Below are 25,976 nucleotides of genomic sequence, written 5' to 3'. Positions count from 1 at the left end.
GCAGCTCTGGAGTATAATACAGGATGTAACTCAGGATCAGTACAGGATAAGTAATGTAATGTAATGTACACAGTGACTGCACCAGCAGAATAGAGAGTGCAGCTCTGGAGTATAATACAGGATGTAACTCAGGATCAGTACAGGATCAGTAATGTATATACAGAGTGACTGCATTAGCAGAATAGTGAGTGCAGCTCTGGGGTATAATACAGGATGCAGATCATAATGAATTACTTTTGTTCTGTACAGAGTTGTGGAAATTCCAAGTAATTCCAAAAAAGAGATACTATAAAATGAGATTCTTATTGACACAGAGCAAAGTCGTCGTCCCTCGAGGGCCATTCTCTGCCATCTCTTCTGGTGACAGTGCGCGGTGATTACGATCAATCAGATATGAGGACTGTCCGCGAGTGATTAGATAAAGGTAGTAAACATTGCGGTAATCCTTAATTACTCAGCTGTAAAATGGAAGCGTATTAAATCATTACACTACACTGAGCGATGCTCTGAGGAAACCGGAGATGAGCGACAACCCCGGGATCAATAAACATACAATCCTCTGCTCACATTAATTAGCCAAATATGTTTATTATGGTGTGAAGGGCGCAGGTAACCGCAGGCTGGGGCCGCAGTCTGAGCCTCATGGAGACAATGCTCGGATTTTCGGTGCACACATTTTATGTTGCGTAAAATGATTCCCGGGACCCCGGTTTAGGTATCAAAATTTGCCAGGACAGAGCCCTGCAATCCTTCTCCCACCTGGCAGCCCCCCGATGCGGCGGTCTGCATCAATGAGGTTCACTCGAGACCCCAAGGATGCCGGCAGCAGGGAGAAGGCTTGCTGGGTCCAGTCCGGCAGTCGCGGATCAGTGATGTGCCTGCTGGAAACTTGTGTGTTGTATATGAACGGATGCAAAAACTGTGGAATTTCAATTTGGCGTGGCGTCAGTGTTAAAGCCCACCATGTCACCGTAGCGCTCCCGAACACTGGGTTTAGTCCATGCTGGCTAGTGCCCCTTCCTTTATACCAGCCACCTGGGTGACCTCAGGTCTCCTGGCACCATCACCGCATTTAACACATTTGGGGCCCCCCAACCCTCCTTCCCAGATTTAATACATTTGGGCCCCCCCACCCTCTTTCTCAGATTTAATATATTTGGGCTCCCCCACCCTCCTTCCCAGATTAAATACATTTGGGCGCCCCCCCCCCCAACCTCCTTCCCAGATCTAATATATTTGGGCACCACACCCTTTTTCCAGCGATTTAATACATTTGGGCTCCCCCACTCTCTTTCCCAGATTTAATACATTTGAGCCCCCCCACCCTCCTTCCCAGATTTAATACATTTGGGCCCTCCCACCCTCCTTCCCAGATCTAATACATTTGGGCCCCCCCACCCTCTTTTCCCAGATTTAATATATTTTGGCCTCCCACCCTCTTTCCCAGATTTAATACATTTGGGCCCCCCACCCTCCTTCCCAGATTTAATACATTTAGGCCCCCCCCACCCTCCTTCACAGATTTAATACATTTGGGCTCCCCCACCTTCTTTACCGGATTTAATACATTTGGGCCCCCTCTCCCCTTTACCGGTTCCTCCAGGGGCGTTATTTTCTAGCTCTACTTGAAATTTTGGCAACCATTTTTCATTGCTTCAAGTCAGCTGAATTAAAAAATGGAAGTAAATTTTGATTCTAACAGTCTCGTTTTGTGTACGCAGCCCCCATGCAGACCCATGGGCAGCCTGAGCCCGCAGTCACGTCTTCCCCACTCCCTTCTGCTTAGTAAAGACACACAACAGATAAAAAAAGAGAATATGGCTGAGATCAGACTACACGGGGGCTGTGTGTAGTCTGTAACCATGGTGACACATCACTCAGCATAGGAACTGCATACACAAAACGGTAAAGGTTTTTTTTTTATCACGACTAGTGAGTGTAAAAATTACATCTCATAAAGTGACGGCATATCACTCGAATGAGCGATCACTTTCCTATTGTAGGGTTCTGGTGTCCAAATCCTAAGAATAAAGGGTGTGCATACTTCTGCAAACATTTTCCATTACTTTAATGTTGATTCTTAAAAAGTCATTTGGTGTACGCAGCTCCTCTGCAGATCCATGAGTCTTCTCAGCGCCAGTTTCTCTCCTCCATTATGACTGCATGAGGCTTTCTTTCTAGGACGATACTCATCGAGACACATAGATCTGCATAGGAGCTGCAGACATAAAACGGCATGTCTGTATATCCTTACATAGCTATTCCCATCTCGGGACGACAGATTGCTAAAATCCAGATATGGAAGCCGCTAGCATGATGGCTGCGGCGAGCGATGGCGCGACGGCAAAGAGCACCTACGCGGCTTTTGTGGCACGTCCGTACGCCATTGCTTTCTCATGGCGGAGTTCTAACCGCTGAGGCCCCCGATGATCTTGAACAATAAGAGGGATGATCTCTTTTGGGAGGGGTGGGGGGATGGTCAGGACAAGGCTGGAGATATGGGGATGTACATACTACATAGCAGTCATCATCCTCAGAGGTTCCAGTCTGGGCATGCTGGGAGTTGTAGTAACCCATTAGTGACAGTCCATTACCTGCCAGAAGGAGATGTGGCTGTCCTTGTTGGAGTAGGTGGCCAGATATCGTCCATCGGGGGCGAACGACACCGCCGTGATCGGTCCTTTATGGCCGTGAATATTCTGCAAAACAAACAGAGAAGAAACAGGTGAGACGTCGGGCGCAGAGAGGTGGCGAGACGCCTGTGCAGGTCCGCCGCGGTAAACACTGCCGTCTCCCGGAGGCTCCTTGTCTCCTTCCATGTTCTACATGAAATATTAAATAATGAAGGCGGGCGGTGGAGCGGACGCCGCGGATGCGCTAGAAGTTTCTGCCTTTGATTTGGAGAGTAAATATGTCCAGCTGCGCTCCCCTCAGATCGCACCATTGTCCAAGGGCTCCTTAATCCGGGAGGCTCTTGATCTGTAATGATCGGCGCTGCCTCCGCGCCCGTGTAAGACACGGCCTCCTAAGCTGCTCGCCTGCACCAAACGGCATAACTTAGCGGGCGGCTTTGATGAAACTTTGCGACACGACATTCCATCTGTTCCAGGGGAGAAGCCGTTCCACCGGATAATCAGTTCATCAAACCCTCGCAGCCCGGCACAGAGACCTCCCGCCACCGGCCCCCGAGATGTAGCAGAGCGCAATGTGTCGCTTAACTACTTGGGGACAACATGGTTTGAGCAGCGACTTATACTATGGGAAGTTTCTCAGCAGTCCCATGTAAAGACTGTGACATCACGAATGCTGTGCCGAATAACATACTTGGCTCTGCTACATCTGTGCAGTGCTTATTACTGTATCCAATGACTGCTCCTATGATTGTATTATGGATAAGGAAGATTAACATTGTCAGTTCTGCTACATCCCGAATACTGTGCCGAATAACATGCTCGGCTCTGCTACATCCGTGCAGTGCTTCTTACTGTAGCCATTGACTCCTATGAGTGTACTATGATTTAAGGAAGATTCCCATTCTCAGCTCTGCTACATCCCGAATACTGTGCGGAATAACATACTCTTCTGCTACATCGCGAATACTGTGCGGAATAACATACTCTGTTCTGCTACATGACGAATACTGTGCGGAATAACATACTCTGTTCTGCTACATCGCGAATACTGTGCGGAATAACATACTCTGTTCTGCTACATCGCGAATACTGTGCGGAATAACATACTCTGTTCTGCTACATCACGAATACTGTGCGGAATAACACTCTGTTCTGCTACATCGCGAATACTGTGCGAAATAACATACTCGGCTCTACTACATCCATACAGTGCCTATTACTGTATCCAATGACTGCTCCTTATGATTGTACTATGGATAAGAAAGATTAACATCAGTTCTGCTACATCACGAATACTGTGCAGAATAACATAGTTGGCTCTGCTACATCTGTACAGTGCTTTTCATTATAGCCATTGACTCCTCCTATGATTGTACTATGGATAAGGAAGATTCACATTCTCAGCTCTGCTACATCACGAATACTGTGCGGAATAACATACTCGGCTCTGCTACATCCATACAGTACTTATTACTGTATCCAATGACTTGTCCTATGATTGTACTATGGATAAGGAAGATTCACATTCTCAGCTCTGCTACATCATGAATACTGTGCGGAATAACATACCCGACTCTGCTACGTCCGTCCAGTGCTTATTACTGTAGCCATTGACTTGTCCTATGACTGTACTATGGATAAGGAAGATTAACATTCTCAGCTCTGCTACATCACGAATACTGTGCCGAATAACATTCTCGGCTCTGCTACATCCATCCAGTGCTTATTACTATAGCCACTGACTCCTATGATTGTACTATAGGAGGAGGAAAATTCACATTCCCAGTTCTGCTACATCACGAATACTATGCCAAATAACAAACTTGGCTCTGCTACATCCGTCTAGTGCTTATCACTGTTGCCATTGACTGCTCCTATGATTGTACTATGGACAAGGAAGATTCACATTCCCAGTTCTGCTACATCACGAATACTGTGCGGAATAACATACTCGGCTCTGCTACATCTGTCCAGTGCTCAATACTGTAGCAATTGACTCGTCCTATAATTGTACTATGGATAAGGAAGATTCACATACGCGGCTCTGCTACATCCGTACAGTGCTTATCACTGTAGTCATTGACTCCTATGAGTGTACTATGGATAAGGAAGATTCACAGTCTCGGCTCTGCTACACCCGTACAGCATACAGTGTATTGACTCCTATGAGTGTACTATGGATAAGGAAGATTCACAGTCTCGGCTCTGCTACACCCGTACAGCATACAGTGTATTGACTCCTATGAGTGTACTATGGATAAGGAAGATTCGCATTCTCGGCTCTGCTACATCCGTACAGAGCTTATTACTATAGCCATTGAGTCCTATGAGTGTGCTATGGACAAGTAGGATTCACATTCCCAATTCTGCTACATCTTAATAGTGTCCATTACTTGAGCTACTTTCTCCCCCTATTACTGATTATGATCTAGTGGTTAAATGACACTGCGCTCTGCTACATCTGTATAACACCTGTGCTACTGCCTCTTAATATAAGAGTAATATGGACTATTGCTCTATGCAGAGATGTAGCAGAGTCCAGTTTGTCCCTTGCCTCTGTGCAGGCTGTGTGCACTGCGCCCAATGACATACTCCGCTCACTCTGTAGCATCTAAATCACTACTTTCTATTCCAACAACTGTCTTCTCATATGCACAGATGTAGCAGAGCTCAATCTGTCACTTAACTCTCTTCAGGTTGTTACTTGCACATTGAGTGGCGACTTATAACACAGCAGATTTCTCTGCAGTCCTATGTAAACCTCCAGAATTCGGATTGTGGCATCACTTTTACTGTGCCTCATGACAAACACAGCTCTGCTACATCTTTGCAGTGCTTATGAAAGGTCTACTCTCCTAAAAAGCGAAGATGTAGAAGAGTTACATTAATTCATGCAGCGTGCACATCATGTGGTGACTCCCTAAGTAATAAACTTATTTGCAGTCCTGTGTAAATCTCCAGACAACTATGTCGTCACTTGAACTGTGCCAACTGACAAACTCAGCTCTGCTACATCTGTGCTACTACCTCCTCCAATTAATGTGCTATAGGAGGGATGCTACATTGACACAATCAGCTCTGCTACATCTGTAAAGCTTTCCTATTTGACCCATCGTCTACTCTTATGACAGTGCTATGCAGCAGGGATCCTGCACAGATGTAGCAGAGTCCAGATCACCACTGCACCAAAATACATACGGAAATTGTGCTTTGTATTTGAGCTACTGTCTCCAAATATGCAGAGATGTAGCAGAGCTCAATCTATCAATTCCCATCTTCAGGCTTTAGCTTGCACATTGGGTGGCAACTCCATAAATTATAATGGAGGAGGCTTCTCAGCAGTCCTATGTAAATCTCATTGATAAAAGCATTGTAATATCACTCGCACTGTATCACAAGACATACTGAGCCCTGCTACATCCTAATACTAGGAAGTTTTAACAATGGAGTATGCAATAATGTGAAATAGTGACATAAATGTACGGGTCTGAGCAGCTTGTGCAGTGTGTGCTGACGCCCGCAATTATCCATAGGTTTGCATAGGACTGCTGGGGAGGTGACTGTTAGAAGGCTGAATTCACAAGTGAAGTTTATTTTCTCCTGTGCAAAATAGCCGATACAGGACGCCCGGCCCCCGAGCAGCCGATACAGGACGCCCGGACCCCCGAGCACCATATACAGGACGCCCGGACCCCCGAGCACCATATACAGGACGCCCGGACCCCCGAGCACCATATACAGGACGCCTGGACCCCCGAGCACCATATACAGGACGCCCGGACCCCCGAGCAGCCGATACAGGACGCCCGGCCCCCGAGCACCATATACAGGACGCCCGGACCTCCGAGCACCATATACAGGACGCCCGGACCCCCGAGCACCATATACAGGACGCCCGGCCCCCGAGCACCATATACAGGACGCCCGGCCCCCCGAGCACCATATACAGGACCCCGGACCCCCGAGCAGCCGACACAGGACGCCCGGCCCCCGAGCAGCCGACACAGGACGCCCGGCCCCCGAGCAGCCGACACAGGACGCCCGGCCCCCGACACAGGACGCCCGGCCCCCGACACAGGACGCCCGGCCCCCGAGCAGCAGGTACTCGACATTGGCTCCATCACGTCAGACAAGTACGTTTTATGCTGCAGAGTATCACAGAAAACGTACAGGAAAAAAGTGTCCGCAACCCACGAGGCTCAGAGGACTGGTCCAAGAAGGTGATTCCCTATAGATGGATGGATGAATAGATAAATGAATAGATGGATGGATAGAGAGATGGATGGAGAGAATGGATGAAGAGATGAATGGATGAAGAGATGAATGTAGAGATGATTGGAGAGATGGATGAATGGAGAGAATGGACGCATAGATGGATGATGAATGAAGAGATGGGTGGAGAGATGAATGGATGAAGAGATGGATGGGTAGAGAGATGGATGGATGAATAGATGGCTGAATAGATGGATGGATGGATGGATGAGGAATGGATGGATGGATGGATGGATGAATAGATGGATGGATGAATAGATGGATGGATGAGGAATGGATGGATGGATGGATGAATAGATGGATGGATGAGGAATGGATGGATGGATGAATAGATGGATGGATGAATAGATGGATGGATGAGGAATGGATGGATGAATAGATGGATGGATGAGGAATGGATGGATGGATGGATGGATGAATAGATGGATGAATGAATAGATGGATGGATGAATAGATGGATGGATGAATAGATGGATGGATGAGGAATGGATGGATGAATAGATGGATGGATGAGGAATAGATGGATGGATGAGGAATGGATGGATGGATGAGGAATGGATGGATGGATGAATAGATGGATGGATGAGGAATAGATGGATGGATGAGGAATGGATGGATGGATGGATGAATAGAAGGATGGATGAATAGATGGATGGATGAGGAATGGATGGATGGATGGATGAATAGATGGATGGATGAATAGATGGATGGATGAATAGATGGATGGATGAATAGATGGATGAGGAATGGATGGATGGATGGATGAATAGATGGATGGATGAGGAATAGATGGATGGATGAGGAATGGATGGATGGATGAGGAATGGATGGATGGATGGATGAATAGATGGATGGATGAATAGATGGATGGATGAATAGATGGATGGATGAGGAATGGATGGATGGATGAGGAATGGATGGATGGATGGATGAATAGAAGGATGGATGAATAGATGGATGGATGAGGAATAGATGGATGGATGAGGAATGGATGGATGGATGGATGAATAGAAGGATGGATGAATAGATGGATGGATGAGGAATGGATGGATGGATGGATGAATAGATGGATGGATGAATAGATGGATGGATGAATAGATGGATGGATGAATAGATGGATGGATGAGGAATGGATGGATGGATGAATAGATGGATGGATGAGGAATGGATGGATGGATGGATGGATGAATAGATGGATGGATGAATAGATGGATGGATGAATAGATGGATGGATGAATAGATGGATGGATGGATGAATAGATGGATGGATGGATGGAGAGATGGATGGATGGATGAATAGATGGATGGATGGATGAATAGATGGATGGATGGATGGAGAGATGGATGGATGGATGAATAGATGGATGGATGAATAGATGGATGGATGAATAGATGGATGGATGAATAGATGGATGGATGAATAGATGGATGGATGGATGAATAGATGGATGGATGGATGGAGAGATGGATGGATGGATGAATAGATGGATGGATGGATGAATGGATGAGAGATGGATGGATGAATAGATGGATAGATGAGAGATGGATGGATAGATAGAAGGATGGATGGAAGGATGAAAAGATAGCTAGATGGAGGGATGTAGGGATAAATGGACGGACAGACAGACGTGTAAGAGGAGAGATAATGCATTCGCACAATTGTCCGCTATGACTGGCGCAGGAGACCCCTGTAGTAAGGTGATAAATTCTGCTTTTCGGACAACACAGCCAGACTAGACCTACAATCTGCTGCAGAGCTGAACTCATTGTGCAGCGGACGTTTTGCCTTTACATTAAACATTGTGAATCTATAGGAAAATCTGCGTGAGAAAGTCCCGTTCTGCAGCCCGGCCCCGGATCCGCTGGGGCTTTCCCCGTGCGCAGATCTTCGGCGGACACCCCATATTGCGAGTTATGTTACGTGATGTCAGCCCCTCGGCTCGGATTTCCCCCCGCCGCAGTTTTCCAGAGCGGGGGATCATGTGATTTCTCGGCTCGGGCTTCCAATAAGAGCTCAAAGTGACCTTGACGAGCGGCGTATAGACATACATTTGTGGGTGACACGCCGCCTGTCAGTCAATATCTGCCTCTCATTTGTTACGAGGCCGTCCCGCTGTGATTCCCTCATTACAATTTGCTGTAACTTCCTGGGCAAATGACAAGCACAAAATGAAGCCGCTTCTTACAGAGGTAATCTACACAAAAACAAGCGACAGCTGCAGCCGCCCGCGCCATTAACCCCTCACACGCCTCCTGCGGGCAGTCGGGGAGCGATGTATACAACTACATACACTGTACAACCGGCCGATACATTGTAACGACTGACGTCACACGGCTCAGCAGGTCACCGTCTTCAGCCTCATCTTAGGATCATTGCAAAAGGAGGGAAAAAAAAGTGAAATTCTGATTGGACGATCGCCATTTTTAGAAATCTTTAAGTATGACGCATGCCCATTCTATAGGATCATACATGACGTCCTGCTTTTATGCTCTACTACGTACACACAGCATTTTCAGAGCTCTGATGGCAGGATTTCAGAATAGTGAGGTTCAGATGGAAGCAGCGTGGTGGGAATACGGCCCTGGTGGGCAGGCTGGACAGGCAGATATGACGCAGAGGGTCCACATAATTGGAGCAGGTTCCTTTCGCCTGCTCGGTGCTCCCGGAGGGCAGTGCTGCGCTCAGCTGCGGAGATACAATTGTATCCAGTGTAGATAACGCTCCATGGACTGATACATTGTAACAAAGCAGCAGAGATTTGCTCCTCAGTAGCTGCTGAGGTCTTCAGCTCACAGAGCGTTGTCTGCACCGGACACAATGGATCCACTTCTCAGCTGGGAGCAAAAAGCCATGTAACGGTCTCTGCCTCCGAATGGAAATAAGATGGGTTACATCTACAGACATCAAGAAGAGATCGTGAAAATGAGGAAGAAACAGAGGATCCGAGAGATGTAGAAAGCATGTAACTCAGGGTCAGTAATGTTAGTACTACACAGTGACTACACCAGCAGAAGAGTGAGTGCAGCTCTGGAGTATAATACAGGAGGTAACTCAGGATCAGTAATGTAATGTATGTACACAGTGACTGCACCAGCAGAATAGTGAGTGCAGCTCTGGAGTATAATACAGGATGTAACACAGGATCAGTAATGTAATGTATGTACACAGTGACTGCACCAGCAGAATAGTGAGTGCAGCTCTGGAGTATAATACAGGATGTAACTCAGGATCAGTAATGTAATGTATGTACACAGTGACTGCTCCAGCAGAATAGTGAGTGCAGCTCTGGAGTATTAGGCTATGTGCGCACTAGGCGTTTTTTTCACGCTGCGTTTTTATGTGCGTTTTTGTCTAAAAAACGCACCCGCGGCTAAAAAAACGCGGCAAAAACGCATGCGTTTTTGCCGCGATTTGGTGCGTTTTTTGCTGCGTTTTTGCTCACTGCGTTTTTAATCAGTGCACAATGCCATTAAAGATTGTTGATGAAAAAAAAAAAAAAAAAAGGTCTGATGTCATTTCCTTCTTCAAAATGTTCATTGTATGCAGGAGAGCAGACAGCTGCAGAACTAGTGTATGCAGGAGAGCAGACAGCAGCTGCAGAACTACAAGTCTCAGCATCCTCCATTCACTAGTGTATGCAGGAGAGCAGACAGCAGCTGCAGAACTACAAGTCTCAGCATCCTCCATTCACTAGTGTATGGAGGAGAGCAGACAGCAGCTGCAGAACTACAAGTCTCAGCATCCTCCATTCACTAGTGTATGGAGGAGAGCAGACAGCAGCTGCAGAACTACAAGTCTCAGCATCCTCCATTCACTAGTGTATGCAGGAGAGCAGACAGCAGCTGCAGAACTACAAGTCTCAGCATCCTCCATTCACTAGTGTATGCAGGAGAGCAGACAGCAGCTGCAGAACTACAAGTCTCAGCATCCTCCATCCAGGACTGTATGCAGTTTTTTGCCCAAAAAGAAAAAAAAAATGACATAGGCTTCGCCATATTTTTGTATGCTAGCCGGGTACAGCAGGCAGGTACGGGCTGCCCCCAACCCCCAGCTGCCTATTTGTACCCGGCTGGGAACCAAAAATATAGAGAAGCCCTTTTTTTTTAATTATTTCATGAAATAATTAAAAAAAAAAATGACGTGGGCTTCGCCTAATTTTTGAGTCCAGCCGGGTACAACTAGGCAGCTGGGGATTGGAATCCACAGTGCAGGGTGCCCATGCTTTCTGGGCACCCCCACTGCGAATTGCAGTCCGCAGCCACCCCAGAAAATGGCGCTTTCATAGAAGCGCCATCTTCTGGCGCTGTATCCAACTCTTCTAGCTGCCCTGGTGACGGGTGGCGAGCTAGGTAATAATGGAGTTAGGGCTAGCTGTATAGCTGGCCCTAAGCCCGAAATTCATGGTGTCACGCCAATATTAGACATGGCCACCATGAATTTCTAGTAATGATAAAAAAAAAACACAACACAGAGAAAAATATTTTTATTAGAAATAAAACACAACACAATTAGTGACTCCATCTTTATTGAAATTAACCCCCCTCCGCAGTAATCCTGGGTCAGGGTCCCGCGCCGTCCAATCAGGATCCAATATCATCTGATCGGTTTGCTGGAAGGCAAAGCGATCAGATGATGTGTCAGGATCAAGTGCCTGAATCACATCACACATCAGCTGATTGTATAAAAGCCGAGTATACAATCAGCAGATGCATCAGTAGAAAAAAAAAAAAAAATACATACTCACTTATGTGCTGAATTACCGGCAGCTCCCGGAGCGATCGATTGGACAGGAGTCTGATCCTATACGATCGCTGCAAGAGCTGCCGGTGATCAGCTGATGAAGTCCCCTGACAGCAGGATCAGCTGATAGCCGGCCGAAAAAGCCGGCGAGACTACGATCAGCTGATGCGTCAGGTGACTGCATCAGGTGATCCACAGCCAGGTCCTGCAAGCAAGGTCCTGCCCCGGGGAGACTGCACACAGCCAGAGCGGCGGGACCGGGAGGAGATGGGAGCGGGCATGGCACCGGACCCTGCGGACAGGTGAGTATATGACATTTTTTTTTTTTCTACTGTTCACTTTGTTTTTCGCCGCTGCCTCCACCTCCCGCCCAGACATGGCGCCGCACGGAGCTGACATGCACAGGACGGGAGGTGGACGCAGCGGTGACGGTACCGGGAGGATTCATGCTTCTGTGTTTACCAACAGAAGGAATCCTCTTCCTGTACACGTCACTGTAGTGCCCACCCCTTGCGTGTATAGCTGCGTTTTTAGTCATAGAAACGCGGCTATATGCGTTATTCATTGCGTTTTTAACATCTCATTGAATTCAATGAGTGAAAAACGCAGTGGAAAACGCAGAAATAATTGACATGCTGCGTTTTTGTGGTCACCACAAAAACGCAGCTAAAAAAAAACGCTGTGTGAGGACAGCACTTCTGAAAACCCATTGACATTGCTGGGGAAGCAATGTCACTGCGTTTTCAGCACAAAAACGCGGTAAAAAACGCCGCTAAAAACGCGGCAAAAACGCCTAGTGCGCACATAGCCTTATTCCTAAAAAAAAAAAATAAAAATAGCGCCACCTTAGGCTGTGTCTGGCATTGCAGTCCAGTCTGAAATTTACTTCTTGCAAGTAACGCCTAATGGAGGAAGCTTTATAAGAAGCCTTGTGAGATGTCTAGGGGTAAATTATAAGCCAGAAACTCACCTACAGCTGTTTTGGGGTGTAGAGCAGAGAATCAGTACGCCTCCCCCATGTTTGTTCAGCCCCATTAACTATAAAGGGGATCTGGAAAGTTGCTTTAGCCAGCATAGAATAGGTGGGAATTTGCAGCATATTCAAAGAGTCATCTGGGCGTGGCCGCTTGCAGAAGTCCGGCAGTTCAGTAACCATACCCACTCATCAGGTCTTGATGAATGACATCTTTTAATTTTAGATACTCTACTGCCAAATTTCTCCAAATCTTGCGCATGCACAAGCTTGGACTGGCCCACCGGGAAATCGGAGAATCCCCTGGTGGGCCCGGCTGCAGGGCCGCCACTGACCAGACATGGAAGGCTCTTGTCCTCCTTACCCTGGCACTGCTATGCACTGCGGAGCTAATCTGCATCCATGCTCCCGCTGTGCTAGCGCAAGGTGCTGGAGTCAGACTGTGCAGGAGAAGTGCCATTGACAGTATGGCCTCTTTAGACGTCCGCGCAACACTGTTCATGCACAGAACATAATCCACAGACTGGCCACAGCTCTCCCATCCACAATGTGACAGCTTCATATATTTCTATGTGGCTGTCCTGCTCGGGTCAGGAGAACAAGAGAGTGCACCTCTATGGATGCAGATTAGCAGAGCAGTGAAAAGCTGTGATAGATGCCACCTCTCCTGCAGAGGGGCCAATCTGACCAGCACCATTGTCCCCTGACCTGACCCTCCAGCGTGATGGTACTGTGGGTGGGCAGGTCCGTGAGGGACGTGGTTAAATGTGGGAGAGGGGGGATAACTGGGCTATATATGCTGTATGTAGGAGAGGAGGGACAAGGTTACATGTGGGAGAAGGGCGACCTGGCTATATAAGCTACTAACTGTAGTACCCGGCGTTTCCTGGGATAGTATCTGCCTCCCAGTCTCCCTGTCTGCCTCCTTGTGTCTCTCTGCCTGTCTCTGTCTTTGTGGGGGAGCTGGGACTAGGCTATGTGTGGGAGAGCTGGGACTATGATATGTGTGGGAGAGCTGGGACTAGGCTATGTGTGGGGGAGCTGGGACTAGGCAATGTGTGGGGAAGCTGGGACTAGGCTATATGTGGGGGAGCTGGGACTAGGCTGTATGTGGGGGAGCTGGGACTAGGCTGTATGTGGGGGAGCTAGGACTAGGCTATGTGTGGGGGAGCTGGGACTAGGCTATGTGTGGGGGAGCTGGGACTAGGCTATGTGTGGGGGAGCTGGGACTAGGCTATATGTGGGGGAGCTGGGACTAGGCTATGTGTGGGGGAGCTGGGACTAGGCTATGTGTGGGGGAGCTGGGACTAGGCTATGTGTGGGGGAGCTGGGACTAGGCAATGTGTGGGGGAGCTGGGACTAGGCAATGTGTGGGGGAGCTGGGACTAGGCAATGTGTGGGGGAGCTGGGACTAGGCTATGTGTGGGGGAACTGGGACTAGGCTATGTGTGGGGGAGCTGGGACTAGGCTATATGTCGGGGAGCTGGGACTAGGCAATGTGTGGGGAAGCTGGGACTAGGCTGTATGTGGGGGAGCTAGGACTGGGCTATATGTGGGGGAGCTGGGACTAGGCTATGTGTGGGGGAGCTGGGACTAGGCTATGTGTGGGGGAGCTGGGACTAGGCTATGTGTGGGGGAGCTGGGACTAGGCTATATGTGGGGGAGCTGGGACTAGGCTATGTGTGGGGGAGCTGGGACTAGGCTATGTGTGGGGGAGCTGGGACTAGGCAATGTGTGGGGGAGCTGGGACTAGGCTATGTGTGGGGGAACTGGGACTAGGCTATGTGTGGGGGAACTGGGACTAGGCTATGTGTGGGGGAGCTGGGACTAGGCTATATGTCGGGGAGCTGGGACTAGGCAATGTGTGGGGAAGCTGGGACTAGGCTGTATGTGGGGGAGCTAGGACTGGGCTATATGTGGGGGAGCTGGGACTAGGCTATGCGTGGGGGAGCTGGGACTAGGCTATGTGTGGGGGAGCTGGGACTAGGCTATGTGTGGGGGAGCTGGGACTAGGCTATGTGTGGGGGAGCTGGGACTAGGCAATGTGTGGGGAAGCTGGGACTAGGCTATATGTGGGGGAGCTGGGACTAGGCAATGTGTGGGGAAGCTGGGACTAGGCTATATGTGGGGGAGCTGGGACTAGGCTATATGTGGGGGAGCTAGGACTAGGCTATGTGTGGGGGAGCTGGGACTAGGCTATGTGTGGGGGAGCTGGGACTAGGCTATGTGTGGGGGAGCTGGGACTAGGCTATGTGTGGGGGAGCTGGGACTAGGCTATATGTGGGGGAGCTGGGACTAGGCTATGTGTGGGGGAGCTGGGACTAGGCTATATGTGGGGGAGCTGGGACTAGGCTATATGTGGGGGAGCTAGGACTAGGCTATGTGTGGGGGAGCTGGGACTAGGCTATGTGTGGGGGAGCTGGGACTAGGCTATGTGTGGGGGAGCTGGGACTAGGCTATGTGTGGGGGAGCTGGGACTAGGCAATGTGTGGGGAAGCTGGGACTAGGCTATATGTGGGGGAGCTGGGACTACGCAATGTGTGGGGAAGCTGAGACTAGGCTATATGTGTGGGAGCTAGGACTAGGCTATATGTGGGGGAGCTGGGACTAGGCTATATGTGGGGGAGCTGGGACTAGGCTATATGTGGGGGAGCTGGGACTAGGCTATATGTGGGGGAGCTGGGACTAGGCTATGTGTGGGGTAGCTGGGACTAGGCAATGTGTGGGGAAGCTGGGACTAGGCTATATGTGGGGGAGCTGGGACTAGGCAATGTGTGGGGAAGCTGGGACTAGGCTATATGTGGGGGAGCTGGGACAAGGCTATATGTGGGGGAGCTGGGACAAGGCTATATGTGGGGGAGCTGGGACTAAGCTATATGTGGGGGAGCAGGGGCTAGGCTATATGTGGGGGAGCAGGGGCTAAGCTATATGTGGGGGAACAGGGGCTATGCTATATGTGGGGGAACAGGGGCTAGGCTATATGTGGGGGAACAGGGGCTAGGCTATATGTGGGGGAACAGGGACTAGGCTATATGTGGGGGAACAGTGACTAGGCTATATGTGGGGGAACAGGGACTAGGCTATAAGTGGGGGAACAGGGACTAGGCTATAAGTGGGGGAGCTGGGACTAGGCTATATGTGGGGGAGCTGGGACTAGGCAATATGTGGGGGAGCTGGGACTAGTTAATATGTGGGGGATCTGGGACTAGGTAATATGTGGGGGAGCTGGGACTAGGCTATATGTGGGGAAGCTGGGACTAGGCTATATGTGGGGGAGCTGGGACTAGGCTATATGTGAGGGAGCTGGGACTAGGCTATATGTGAGGGAGCTGGGACTAGGCTATATGTGGGGAGCTAGGACTAGGCTATATGTGAGGGAGCTGGGACTAGGCTATATGTGGGGAGCTGGGACTAGGCTATATGTGGGGAAGCTGGGACTAGGCTATATGTGGGGGAGCTGGGACTAGGCTATATGTGGGGGAGCTGGGACTAGGCTATATGTGGGGGAGCTGGGACTAGGCTATATGTGGGGGAGCTGGGACTAGGCTATATGTGGGGGAGCTGGGACTAGGCTATATGTGGGGGAGCTGGGACTAGGCTATATGTGGGGGAGCTGGGACTAGGCTATATGTGGGGGAGCTGGGACTAGGCTATATGTGGGGGAGCTGGGACTAGGCTATATGTGGGGGAGCTGGGACTAGGCTATATGTGGGGGAGCTGGGACTAGGTAATATGTGGGGGAGCTGGGACTAGTTAATATGTGGGGGAGCTGGGACTAGATAATATGTGGGGGAGCTGGGACTAGGCTATATGTGGGGCAGCTGGGACTAGGCTATATGTGGGGCAGCTGGGACTAGGCTATATGTGGGGGAGCTGGGACTAGGCTATATGTGGGGGAGCTGGGACTAGGCAATATGTGGGGGAGCTGGGACTAGGCTATATGTGAGGGAGCTGGGACTAGGCTATATGTGAGGGAGCTGGGACTAGGCTATATGTGGGGAGCTGGGACTAGGCTATATGTGAGGGAGCTGGGACTAGGCTATATGTGGGGAGCTGGGACTAGGCTATATGTGGGGAAGCTGGGACTAGGCTATATGTGGGGGAGCTGGGACTAGGCTATATGTGGGGGAGCTGGGACTAGGCTATATGTGGGGGAGCTGGGACTAGGCTATATGTGGGGGAGCTGGGACTAGGCTATATGTGGGGGAGCTGGGACTAGGCTATATGTGGGGGAGCTGGGACTAGGCTATATGTGGGGGAGCTGGGACTAGGCTATATGTGGGGGAGCTGGGACTAGGCTATATGTGGGGGAGCTGGGACTAGGCTATATGTGGGGGAGCTGGGACTAGGTAATATGTGGGGGAGCTGGGACTAGTTAATATGTGGGGGAGCTGGGACTAGATAATATGTGGGGGAGCTGGGACTAGGCTATATGTGGGGCAGCTGGGACTAGGCTATATGTGGGGCAGCTGGGACTAGGCTATATGTGGGGGAGCTGGGACTAGGCTATATGTGGGGGAGCTGGGACTAGGCAATATGTGGGGGAGCTGGGACTAGGCTATATGTGAGGGAGCTGGGACTAGGCTATATGTGGGGAGCTGGGACTAGGCTATATGTGGGGGAGCTGGGACTAGGCTATATGTGGGGGAGCTGGGACTAGGCTATATGTGGGGGAGCTGGGACTAGGCTATATGTGAGGGAGCTGGGACTAGGCTATATGTGGGGAGCTGGGACTAGGCTATATGTGGGGGAGCTGGGACTAGACTATATGTGGGGGAGCTGGGACTAGGCTATATGTGGGGGGAGGGGAAACTAAGTTCAAAATATGCCAAATTCATTAAGAGGCACACACAGTTTTAAACCAGTTTACATTTCAGTATTATGTAAAAGCCAGGAGTGAAATTTAGAGAAACACTACAAGTGAAAGACTGATACTTGTCCTGTGTTTTGGAGACACTCCTGGTTTTGGCAAATACTGATGAAATACTGATCAAAAATACTGATGTGTGAATGAGGCCTTAACACTCTGTATTGTGTCTGATGTGAGTGTGAACAGGTACAATGTCTATGTACAGCTGCGATAGGGGGGCCCTGTGGAATATATCCCTCCTGTTGCCCCTAGGCACTTCAGTCTGACACTGCGCATGCACCATTGCTTTGTACTGCCTGGGCATGCGCAGTGCAGCAAGGTGTACAGTGCCTGAGGGTATTGATGTACTGCCCATGTGAAGATCCTGTTTGGACCGTCACTCATCTGGCTAATGCGCAGTGATGAAATTGGGCACATTACTACTCGCCTGCTCATCAGGTACAAGGCAGCTGCTCAGGTCTAATATTTAGGAGGCTAAATTAGTTCCCTTTATGAGACCGATCTGCAATACTAAACCCAAACTATAGCCAGTAGTGGCGCTGTGTCTTTTTTTACCAATCTCAGGCTGCCCCTTTAAGAGGCGCTGCATCCGTAGATCAATCAGCCTGTAAATCGCTGCTGTTTCCCGGCTGTAATCAGTCCATTTATACCTATTTAGGCAGAGATTGAGAGACAGAAGTCAACGTTTCCCAGTACGGTTCTTACCGGGCAGTAATTGTAAAGGTTACCGCTCTGTAAGTGTTGATTAAAAAATACGTCTGCTCGGCCAAAAATGCCATTTCCCCTTTTAAAGGCGCAGGGGGTATGTGCGCTGCACACGCGGCAAAACAATCAACAAAAACACAATCTCGGGGGAGCGCGGCGTTCTAGTGGCGCTCTCCGGAGACCGCGTACAGCTGCAGTAACCTTTCAGCTAAATTTGTCTCTCCCGAAAGCCAATGAATAATTTCAGAGGCATCTAAACACTTCTTGTAAATTTCGCCGTGCTCCGCGAGCGGTGAAGGCAATTACCGCCCTATTAAGAGAAAATACAGAATGGCGAACGCACGGCGCCTGGAATTTGCCGCCTTTGTCTCGGGTTTTGTCAGAAGACTTTTTTTTTTTTTCCATCTTCTTAAACAAAGCAGAGGATGTAAACTGCGGAGCACTCTGGGTCGTTGGCGGTAACAATGAGATCTGAACCGTAAGAATGGGGTCTGTTGATACGGCACTTGAGCAGGAGTTGCCCTTTTAATATCCCACTGGGAAGATTATTTACATCATAACAGAGGCTTTGTCAGGAGGTAAGGAACTAAACAAATAACCAAGCGGCTGCACCACAGATCCGGAATGTATCAGAATGTAAGCGACCCATTCCAGTGCCCGCCCCCTTAAATTAGAGAATCTATAAGGCCAGTGGTGGCTGCTGTTAAAGGGGCTGTTTCAAGTTCTTATCTTCAGGAGCATACCTCTTCCTAGTTGACGGAGGCGGTACGTCCTAAATACTGACAGTACAAGCTAGCGGCAAAGCTTAGCTGCTGGCCGTAACGGTTTACTCTCTGTTGAAGAAACCCGAGGCACTGGCCCAAACTGCCTGGTCTATGATGCTGCAAGCTGAGGTGCTGTCCCTAACTGCCCAATCTCCTATGCTGCAATTTGAGACGTTGGCCTGAAATGCCCGCTCTCTGAACCTGCAAGCTGAGGCGCTGGGCCAAAATGACCGCTATCCAAACCTGCAAACTGAGGAGCTGGTCCAAATTGCCCACTCTTGTAACTTGCAAGCTGAGGTGCTGGCCCGAGCTGCCTGCTCTCCAATGGTGGAAGCTGAGGAGCTAACCGGGAAAGCCCCCTCTCTTATGCTACAAGCCGAAGTGCTGGCCCTAACTGCTCGCTTTTAGATGCTGCAAGCTGATGTGCTAACCCAAAGTGCCCCCTCTCCGATGCTGCAAGCGGAGGTGCTAACCCAAACTGCTTGCTCTCCGATGCTACAAGCTGAGGTGCTGGCCTGAACAGCCCCCTCTCCAATGCTGCTAGCTGAGGTGCTGTTCTTAACTGCTCACGCTCTGATGCTTCAAGCTGAGGTGCTAATTCAAACTGTCCACTCTCTGTTGCTGTAAGGCGATGTGCTGGCCCGAACTGCCCGCTCTCTGATGTTGCAAGCTAAGGAACTGGCCCACACTGTCTGCTCTCAGATGCTGCAAGCTGAGGAGCTGGCCCGAACTGTCCGCTCTCTAATCCTGCAAGCTGAGGAGCTGGCCCGAACTGTTCACTCTCCGATCCTGCAAGCAGAGGAGCTGGCCTGCACTGTCCGCTCTCCGATCCTGCAAGCAGAGGAGCTGGCCTGCACTGTCCGCTCTCCGATCCTGCAAGCAGAGGAGCTGGCCTGCACTGTCCCCTCTCCGAACCTGCAAGCAGAGGAGCTGGCCCGCACTGTCAGCTCTCCGAACCTGCAAGCAGAGGAGCTGGCCCGCACTGTCAGCTCTCCGAACCTGCAAGCAGAGGAGCTGGCCCGAACTGTCCGCTCTCCGATCCTCCAAGCCGAGGAGCTGGCCCGAACTGTCCACTCTCCAATCATGCAAGCTGAGGAGCTGGCCCGAACTGTCCGCTCTCCGATCCTGCAAGCTGAGGAGCTGGCCCGAACTGTCCGCTCTCCAATCATGCAAGCTGAGGAGCTGGCCCGAACTGTCCGCTCTCCAATCATGCAAGCTGAGGAGCTGGCCCGAACTGTCCGCTCTCCGATCCTGCAAGCTGAGGAGCTGGCCCGAACTGTCCGCTCTCCAATCATGCAAGCTGTTTAAGTGCAGAAATATGTGTGAATTCTCAAAAGTGAATGGGGCCTTAGTCAGATGAAGCAACAGCTCTTGTTTTCTTTACTCCTTTCGTACCCTGCCTCTTCTTAGTGCATCTGCACAAGTCTCCGGGGTTACCAGAGTCTTCTCAGTGCTACCAATTGGCATGACAGGAGGTATGCGTCCACATGCATGTTGTGCAAGATATTCTAACAAACATGCTTCTTATTCAATTGTGCTGCGTTATTTATTTTCCATACTTCTTTGCCTCATCTATGCCCTAGCTGCTGCTTTCCTTCTCATCTACCGGCCTTTTACACATTCTGAGCACTCTTTACACATCAGTCGCTCTCTCCTCCCCTCTCGGTACAGTGCTCGCTCTCACATTTCTGAAAAACTCCAAACCATCCACTACCACCACACCACGCATAGAACGTATGCACAAAATACAGAAGCACTTGCGCTCGCTCTTTTTTTTCTCCTTCTCTTAGTCGCTGGCGACATCTACCTAACACTGGCCCTCCTTCCACTACTATATATAACCCTCATAAACCCAAAATTAGAAGGTTTGACCATAGATCAATATTACTTTTCCTATCAGGATATACCAACTGACAATGTTTACAATAATATCCCAATAAACACTATAAACTCATTAAAAGGGTTTTTTTATTGATGGCAAGTTAAAAAACAAGCACAAACAAATTGATAGTTAAAATGAATCAAGAAGGCTAGGAGAGAGGCAATACACCATAAATGCTGGAGCATATATCATAAATCATTACATATACAACATATGCTGATATTCTTACTGGGTCCTCGCAATAACAAAGGTAAATACCAGTATTGTATATTAAAACTTATATAGGCAAAAGAGTAACAGTACAGCTTCTAGTATCCTTATAATGGTAAAATACCAACCATAGCCATACATAAGTGCTCAACCCGTATTGCTAAATACCAGACCTGCTGCCATGTTAATGGTGTAATACCGCTCCCCCGCCAGCCACTCCAACGCGCGTTTCACACCGCTTCCTCAGGGAGTGATCACTAGAAGCTGTACTGTTACTCTTTTGCCTCTATAAGTTTTAATATACAATACTGGTATTTACCTTTGTTATTGCGAGGACCCAGTAAGAATATCAGCATATGTTGTATATGTAATGATTTGTTATGATATATGCTCCAGCATTTATGGTGTATTGCCTCTCCCCTAGATTCATTTTAACTATCAATTTGTTTGTGTTTATGTTTTTTAACTTGCCATCAATATAAAACCCCTTTTAATGAGTTTATAGTGTTTATTGGGATATTATTGTAAACATTATATATAACCCTCACTGCTGCATATAGGAACCCTGCTAATCTTACAGTGGGGGAAATAATTATTTGATCCCTTGCTGATTTTGTACGTTTGCCCACTGACAAAGACATGAACAGTCTGTAATTTTAAGAGTAGGTTAATTTTAACAGTGAGATACAGAATATTCAAAAGATAATCCAGAAAATCACATTGTATAAATTTTATAAATTTATTTGCATTTTGCTGAGATAAATAAGTATTTGATCCCTCTGGCAAACAGGACTTAATACTTGGTGGCAAAACCCCATAGTAGTCAGACGTTTTCGGTAGTTGATGATGAGTTTTGCACACATGTCAGGAGGAATTTTGCTCCACTCCTCTTTGTAGATCATCTCTGAATCATTAAGATTTTGAGGTTGTCGCTTGGCAACTTGGAACTTCAGCTCCTCCATAGGTTTTCTATGGGATTGAGGTCTGGAGACTGGCTAGAATCACTCCATGACCCGAATGTGCTTTTTTTTGAGCCACTCTTTTGTTGCCTTAGCTGTATGCTTTGGGTCATCGTTGTGCTGGAAGAACCAGCCACAACCCATTTTTAGTGTCCTGGTGGAGGGAAGGAGGTTGTCACTCAGGATTTTATGGTACATGGCTCCATCCATTGTCCCATTAATGCGGTGCAGTCCTGTGACCTTAGCAGAGAAACACCCCCAAAACATAGTGTTTCCACCTCCATGCTTGACAGTGGGGATGGTGTTCTTTGTGTCATAGGCAGCATTTCTCTTCCTCCAAGCACAGCGAGTTGAGTTAAGGCCAAAGAGCTCAATTGTTGTCTCATCTGACCACAGCACCTTCTCCCAGTCACTCTCAGAATCATCCAGGTGTTCATTGGCAAACTTCAGACGGGCCGGCTGCACATGGGCCTTCTTCAGACGGGCCGGCTGCACATGGGCCTTCTTCAGACGGGCCGGCTGCACATGGGCCTTCTTCAGACGGGCCGGCTGCACATGGGCCTTCTTCAGACGGGCCGGCTGCACATGGGCCTTCTTCAGACGGGCCGGCTGCACATGGGCCTTCTTCAGACGGGCCGGCTGCACATGGGCCTTCTTCAGACGGGCCGGCTGCACATGGGCCTTCTTCAGACGGGCCGGCTGCACATGGGCCTTCTTCAGACGGGCCGGCTGCACATGGGCCTTCTTCAGACGGGCCGGCTGCACATGGGCCTTCTTCAGACGGGCCGGCTGCACATGGGCCTTCTTCAGACGGGCCGGCTGCACATGGGCCTTCTTCAGACGGGCCGGCTGCACATGGGCCTTCTTCAGACGGGCCGGCTGCACATGGGCCTTCTTCAGACGGGCCGGCTGCACATGGGCCTTCTTCAGACGGGCCGGCTGCACATGGGCCTTCTTCAGACGGGCCGGCTGCACATGGGCCTTCTTCAGACGGGCCGGCTGCACATGAGCCTTCTTCAGACGGGCCGGCTGCACATGAGCCTTCTTCAGATGGGCCGGCTGCACATGAGCCTTCTTCAGATAGGCCGGCTGCACATGGGCCTTCTTCAGACGGGCCGGCTGCACATGGGACTTCTTCAGACGGGCCGGCTGCACATGCGCCTTCTTCAGACGGGCCGGCTGCACATGGGCCTTCTTCAGATAGGCCGGCTGCACATGAGCCTTCTTGAGCAGTTGGACTTTGCGGGCGTTGCAGGATTTTAAGCAATTACGGTGTTATGTGTTACCAATGGTTTTCTTGGTGACAGTGGTCCCAGCTGCCTTGAGATCATTAACAAGTTCCCCAGTGTAGTTTTAGGCTGATCTCTCACCTTCCTCATGATCCTGGATAACCAAGGTGAGATTTTACATGGAACCCCAGATCGATGTCTATTGACACTCATTTTGTATTTCTTCCATTTTCTTACTATTGCACCAGCAGTTGTCTCCTTCTCACCCAGCGTCTTATGGTTTTGTACCCATTCCAGCCTTGTGCAGGTCTATGATCTTGTCCCGGACATTCTTAGAAAGCTCTTTGGTCTTGCCCATGTTGTAGAGGTCAGAGTCTGACTGATTGAGTCTGTGGACAGGAGTCTTTTATTCCGTTGACAATTTAAGACAGCGTCTGTAATGCAGGTAATGAGTTGATTAGGAGCATCTAACTGGTCTTCTTACTGGTTGGTAGGGGATCAAATACTTCTTTCTCTCTGCAAAATGCAAATAAATTTATACAATGTGATTTTTTGGATTTTATTTGGGATATTCTATCCCTCACAGTTAAAATTAACCTACCCTTAAAATTATAGACTGTTCATGTCTTTGTCAGTGAGGAAACTCACAAAATCAGCAAGGGATCAAATAATTATTTCCCCCACTGTACTAACATTCAGTGCTCGCCTTCTTCTATCTCTTATTTGTGCTCTCTGGAACGCCTCGTCGGTGAGCAACCAACTCCCCTACATCCATGACGTCTTCCTCTCCAATTTTCTTAAGCAACCTGGCTCTCACAAAAATTCCAAAGGTTCCTGGAGTCAGAGAACACCATTGCTGCTCTCTCGTATGGTGGGATACAATTTTCCGACACACCTGAGAACATACAAGGTGGAAGTCTTAGTCTGCCTCCTTCAACTATGTCTGTTTTCCAAGTTCTCCCCCAGGTACCCTCGGTTATGTTTCCTTCCTTTATAGTCCACACTGTTAGACTCTTTAGACCCTTTCTCCATGGGATTAGCAGTTGTGTATACCCAGGATCACTTTGCCTCCACACTTTCTATCATGTGACATTCACATTCGTCATGGGGGGATTTTAACATACCCATTGATCCGCTCTCCCCATTGGCATCTCACCTTCTTTCTCTAACCTCCTTTCACAGTTCAGGAACTTTTTTACGCATGAAGTCGGGAATACTCTGGACCTGATCTTCTCTCGCCTTTGCTCATTGTATGACTTTATTAACTCACCTTTCCCACTCTCTGACCACAACCTTCTTTCTTTATCTGTCAAGAGCGATCTCCACGCCCGAGACGCCCCCACTGACCACACATATTTCGGAATATACTGTACATGCCAGTAATACCCAATCTACAGTCATCTTTAGCTCCCATCTTCTCCCTCTCCTGTCCAGACTCCGCATTGTCACATTATAATAATATTTTGGAGTGTGTCCTGGAAGAAACCTCACCTGCTACAAGCAGAAGGACCGGACCCAGACTATGGCAACCCTGGCACATGCTGCAAAACACATTTTCTCCAGCGTTGCTCAAGGTGTGCTGAGCGTCGGTGGAGAAAATCACTTTCAGCAGAAGACTTAATCCACTATGAGTTCAGGCTCAAAACTTTTAACTCTGCTCTCCATTTGGTCAAACAAGTCTACTTCACCACCCTCATCACATCACAAGCTGACAATCCAAAAGAACCTTTAAATCTTTGTACTCTCTCGAGCGCTAAAGCACAAGCCCCCAACACCAATCTCAGCAGTGACCATCTGACCACTAATTTCCGAGAAAAAAAAAAATCAACCGCATCCATCATGACATTTTTGCACAATCCCCTCACAGTTTGGATGCCCGTCCCTCCCGCACCTCAAGTTCTCTGTCCACCTTTGAACTGGTCACAGAAGAAGTTACCCAGCTCCTCGCGTCTTCTCACCCTACAACTGGCACCACTGACCTCATTCCCTGACATCGCCTTCAGTCCACCCTCCCCGGCTGTCACTACTTTAACTAAAATATTTTAACCTCTCTCTTTCGTCTACTATCTTTCCTCATCATTTAAATGCTGCCACCATAACCCCTATAATAATAATAATAAAAAAAAAAAAACCATAAAAACATCTCTCGACCAGAGCTGTTCTGATAACTACAGACCGGTCGCTAATCTTCCCTTGATCTCTAATCTCCTGGAACGCTGGGTCCACTCGTCTGATAAGCTGACTCTCAGATAACTCTATTCTTCAACCTTTCCAATCCGGTTTCTGCTTCTTCGACTCTACGGAAACTGCTTTCACTAGTCTTTAACGATTACTTACAGCTAAATCTAATGGTCCCTGCTCCCTGCTGATTCTCCTGGATCTCTCTGCAGTATTGTACACTATGGAACACCAGCTCCTACTCATGCTCCGCTCTATCGGGCTCAAGGACACCATTCTTTCTTGGTTCTCCTCCTACCTCTTCACTGTATCTTTTGCCGACTCTTACTCCTCTTATGCTCCTCTTACTGTCTGGGTTCCTCAGGGTTTAGTCTTGGGTCTCCTCTTCTCTCTATACACCGCCTCATTGGAAAAACCATCAGTAGATTTGGGTTCCAGTTTCGGCTCTATGCTGATGACACCCAATTATACACTTCTCTTAACATAACCGCAGCAATACTACAAAATACCAGGGATAGTCTGGCAGCCATCTCCAACAAAAAACAGAACTTCTCCTATTC

General features: G+C 48.9%; 1 protein-coding gene across 2 annotated transcripts in view; it reads right to left on the bottom strand.

Annotated features, from left to right (window-relative positions):
• Positions 1-25,976, bottom strand: part of WDR7 (WD repeat domain 7) — a 539,004-nt gene that overhangs the window by 14,997 nt on the left and 498,031 nt on the right. For both annotated transcript variants that reach the window (XM_075328136.1, XM_075328145.1), the window contains one exon: positions 2,595-2,699. In XM_075328136.1, coding sequence (XP_075184251.1) covers positions 2,595-2,699 — 105 coding nt within the window. The remainder of the gene's footprint in view (positions 1-2,594; positions 2,700-25,976) is intronic.

This window comes from Anomaloglossus baeobatrachus, chromosome 1 (assembly GCF_048569485.1).
Source record: "Anomaloglossus baeobatrachus isolate aAnoBae1 chromosome 1, aAnoBae1.hap1, whole genome shotgun sequence".
NCBI classification, from domain to species: domain Eukaryota; kingdom Metazoa; phylum Chordata; class Amphibia; order Anura; family Aromobatidae; genus Anomaloglossus; species Anomaloglossus baeobatrachus.
Note: the sequence above shows the minus strand (reverse complement) of the source record. Positions and strands in the feature narration are given on the sequence as shown.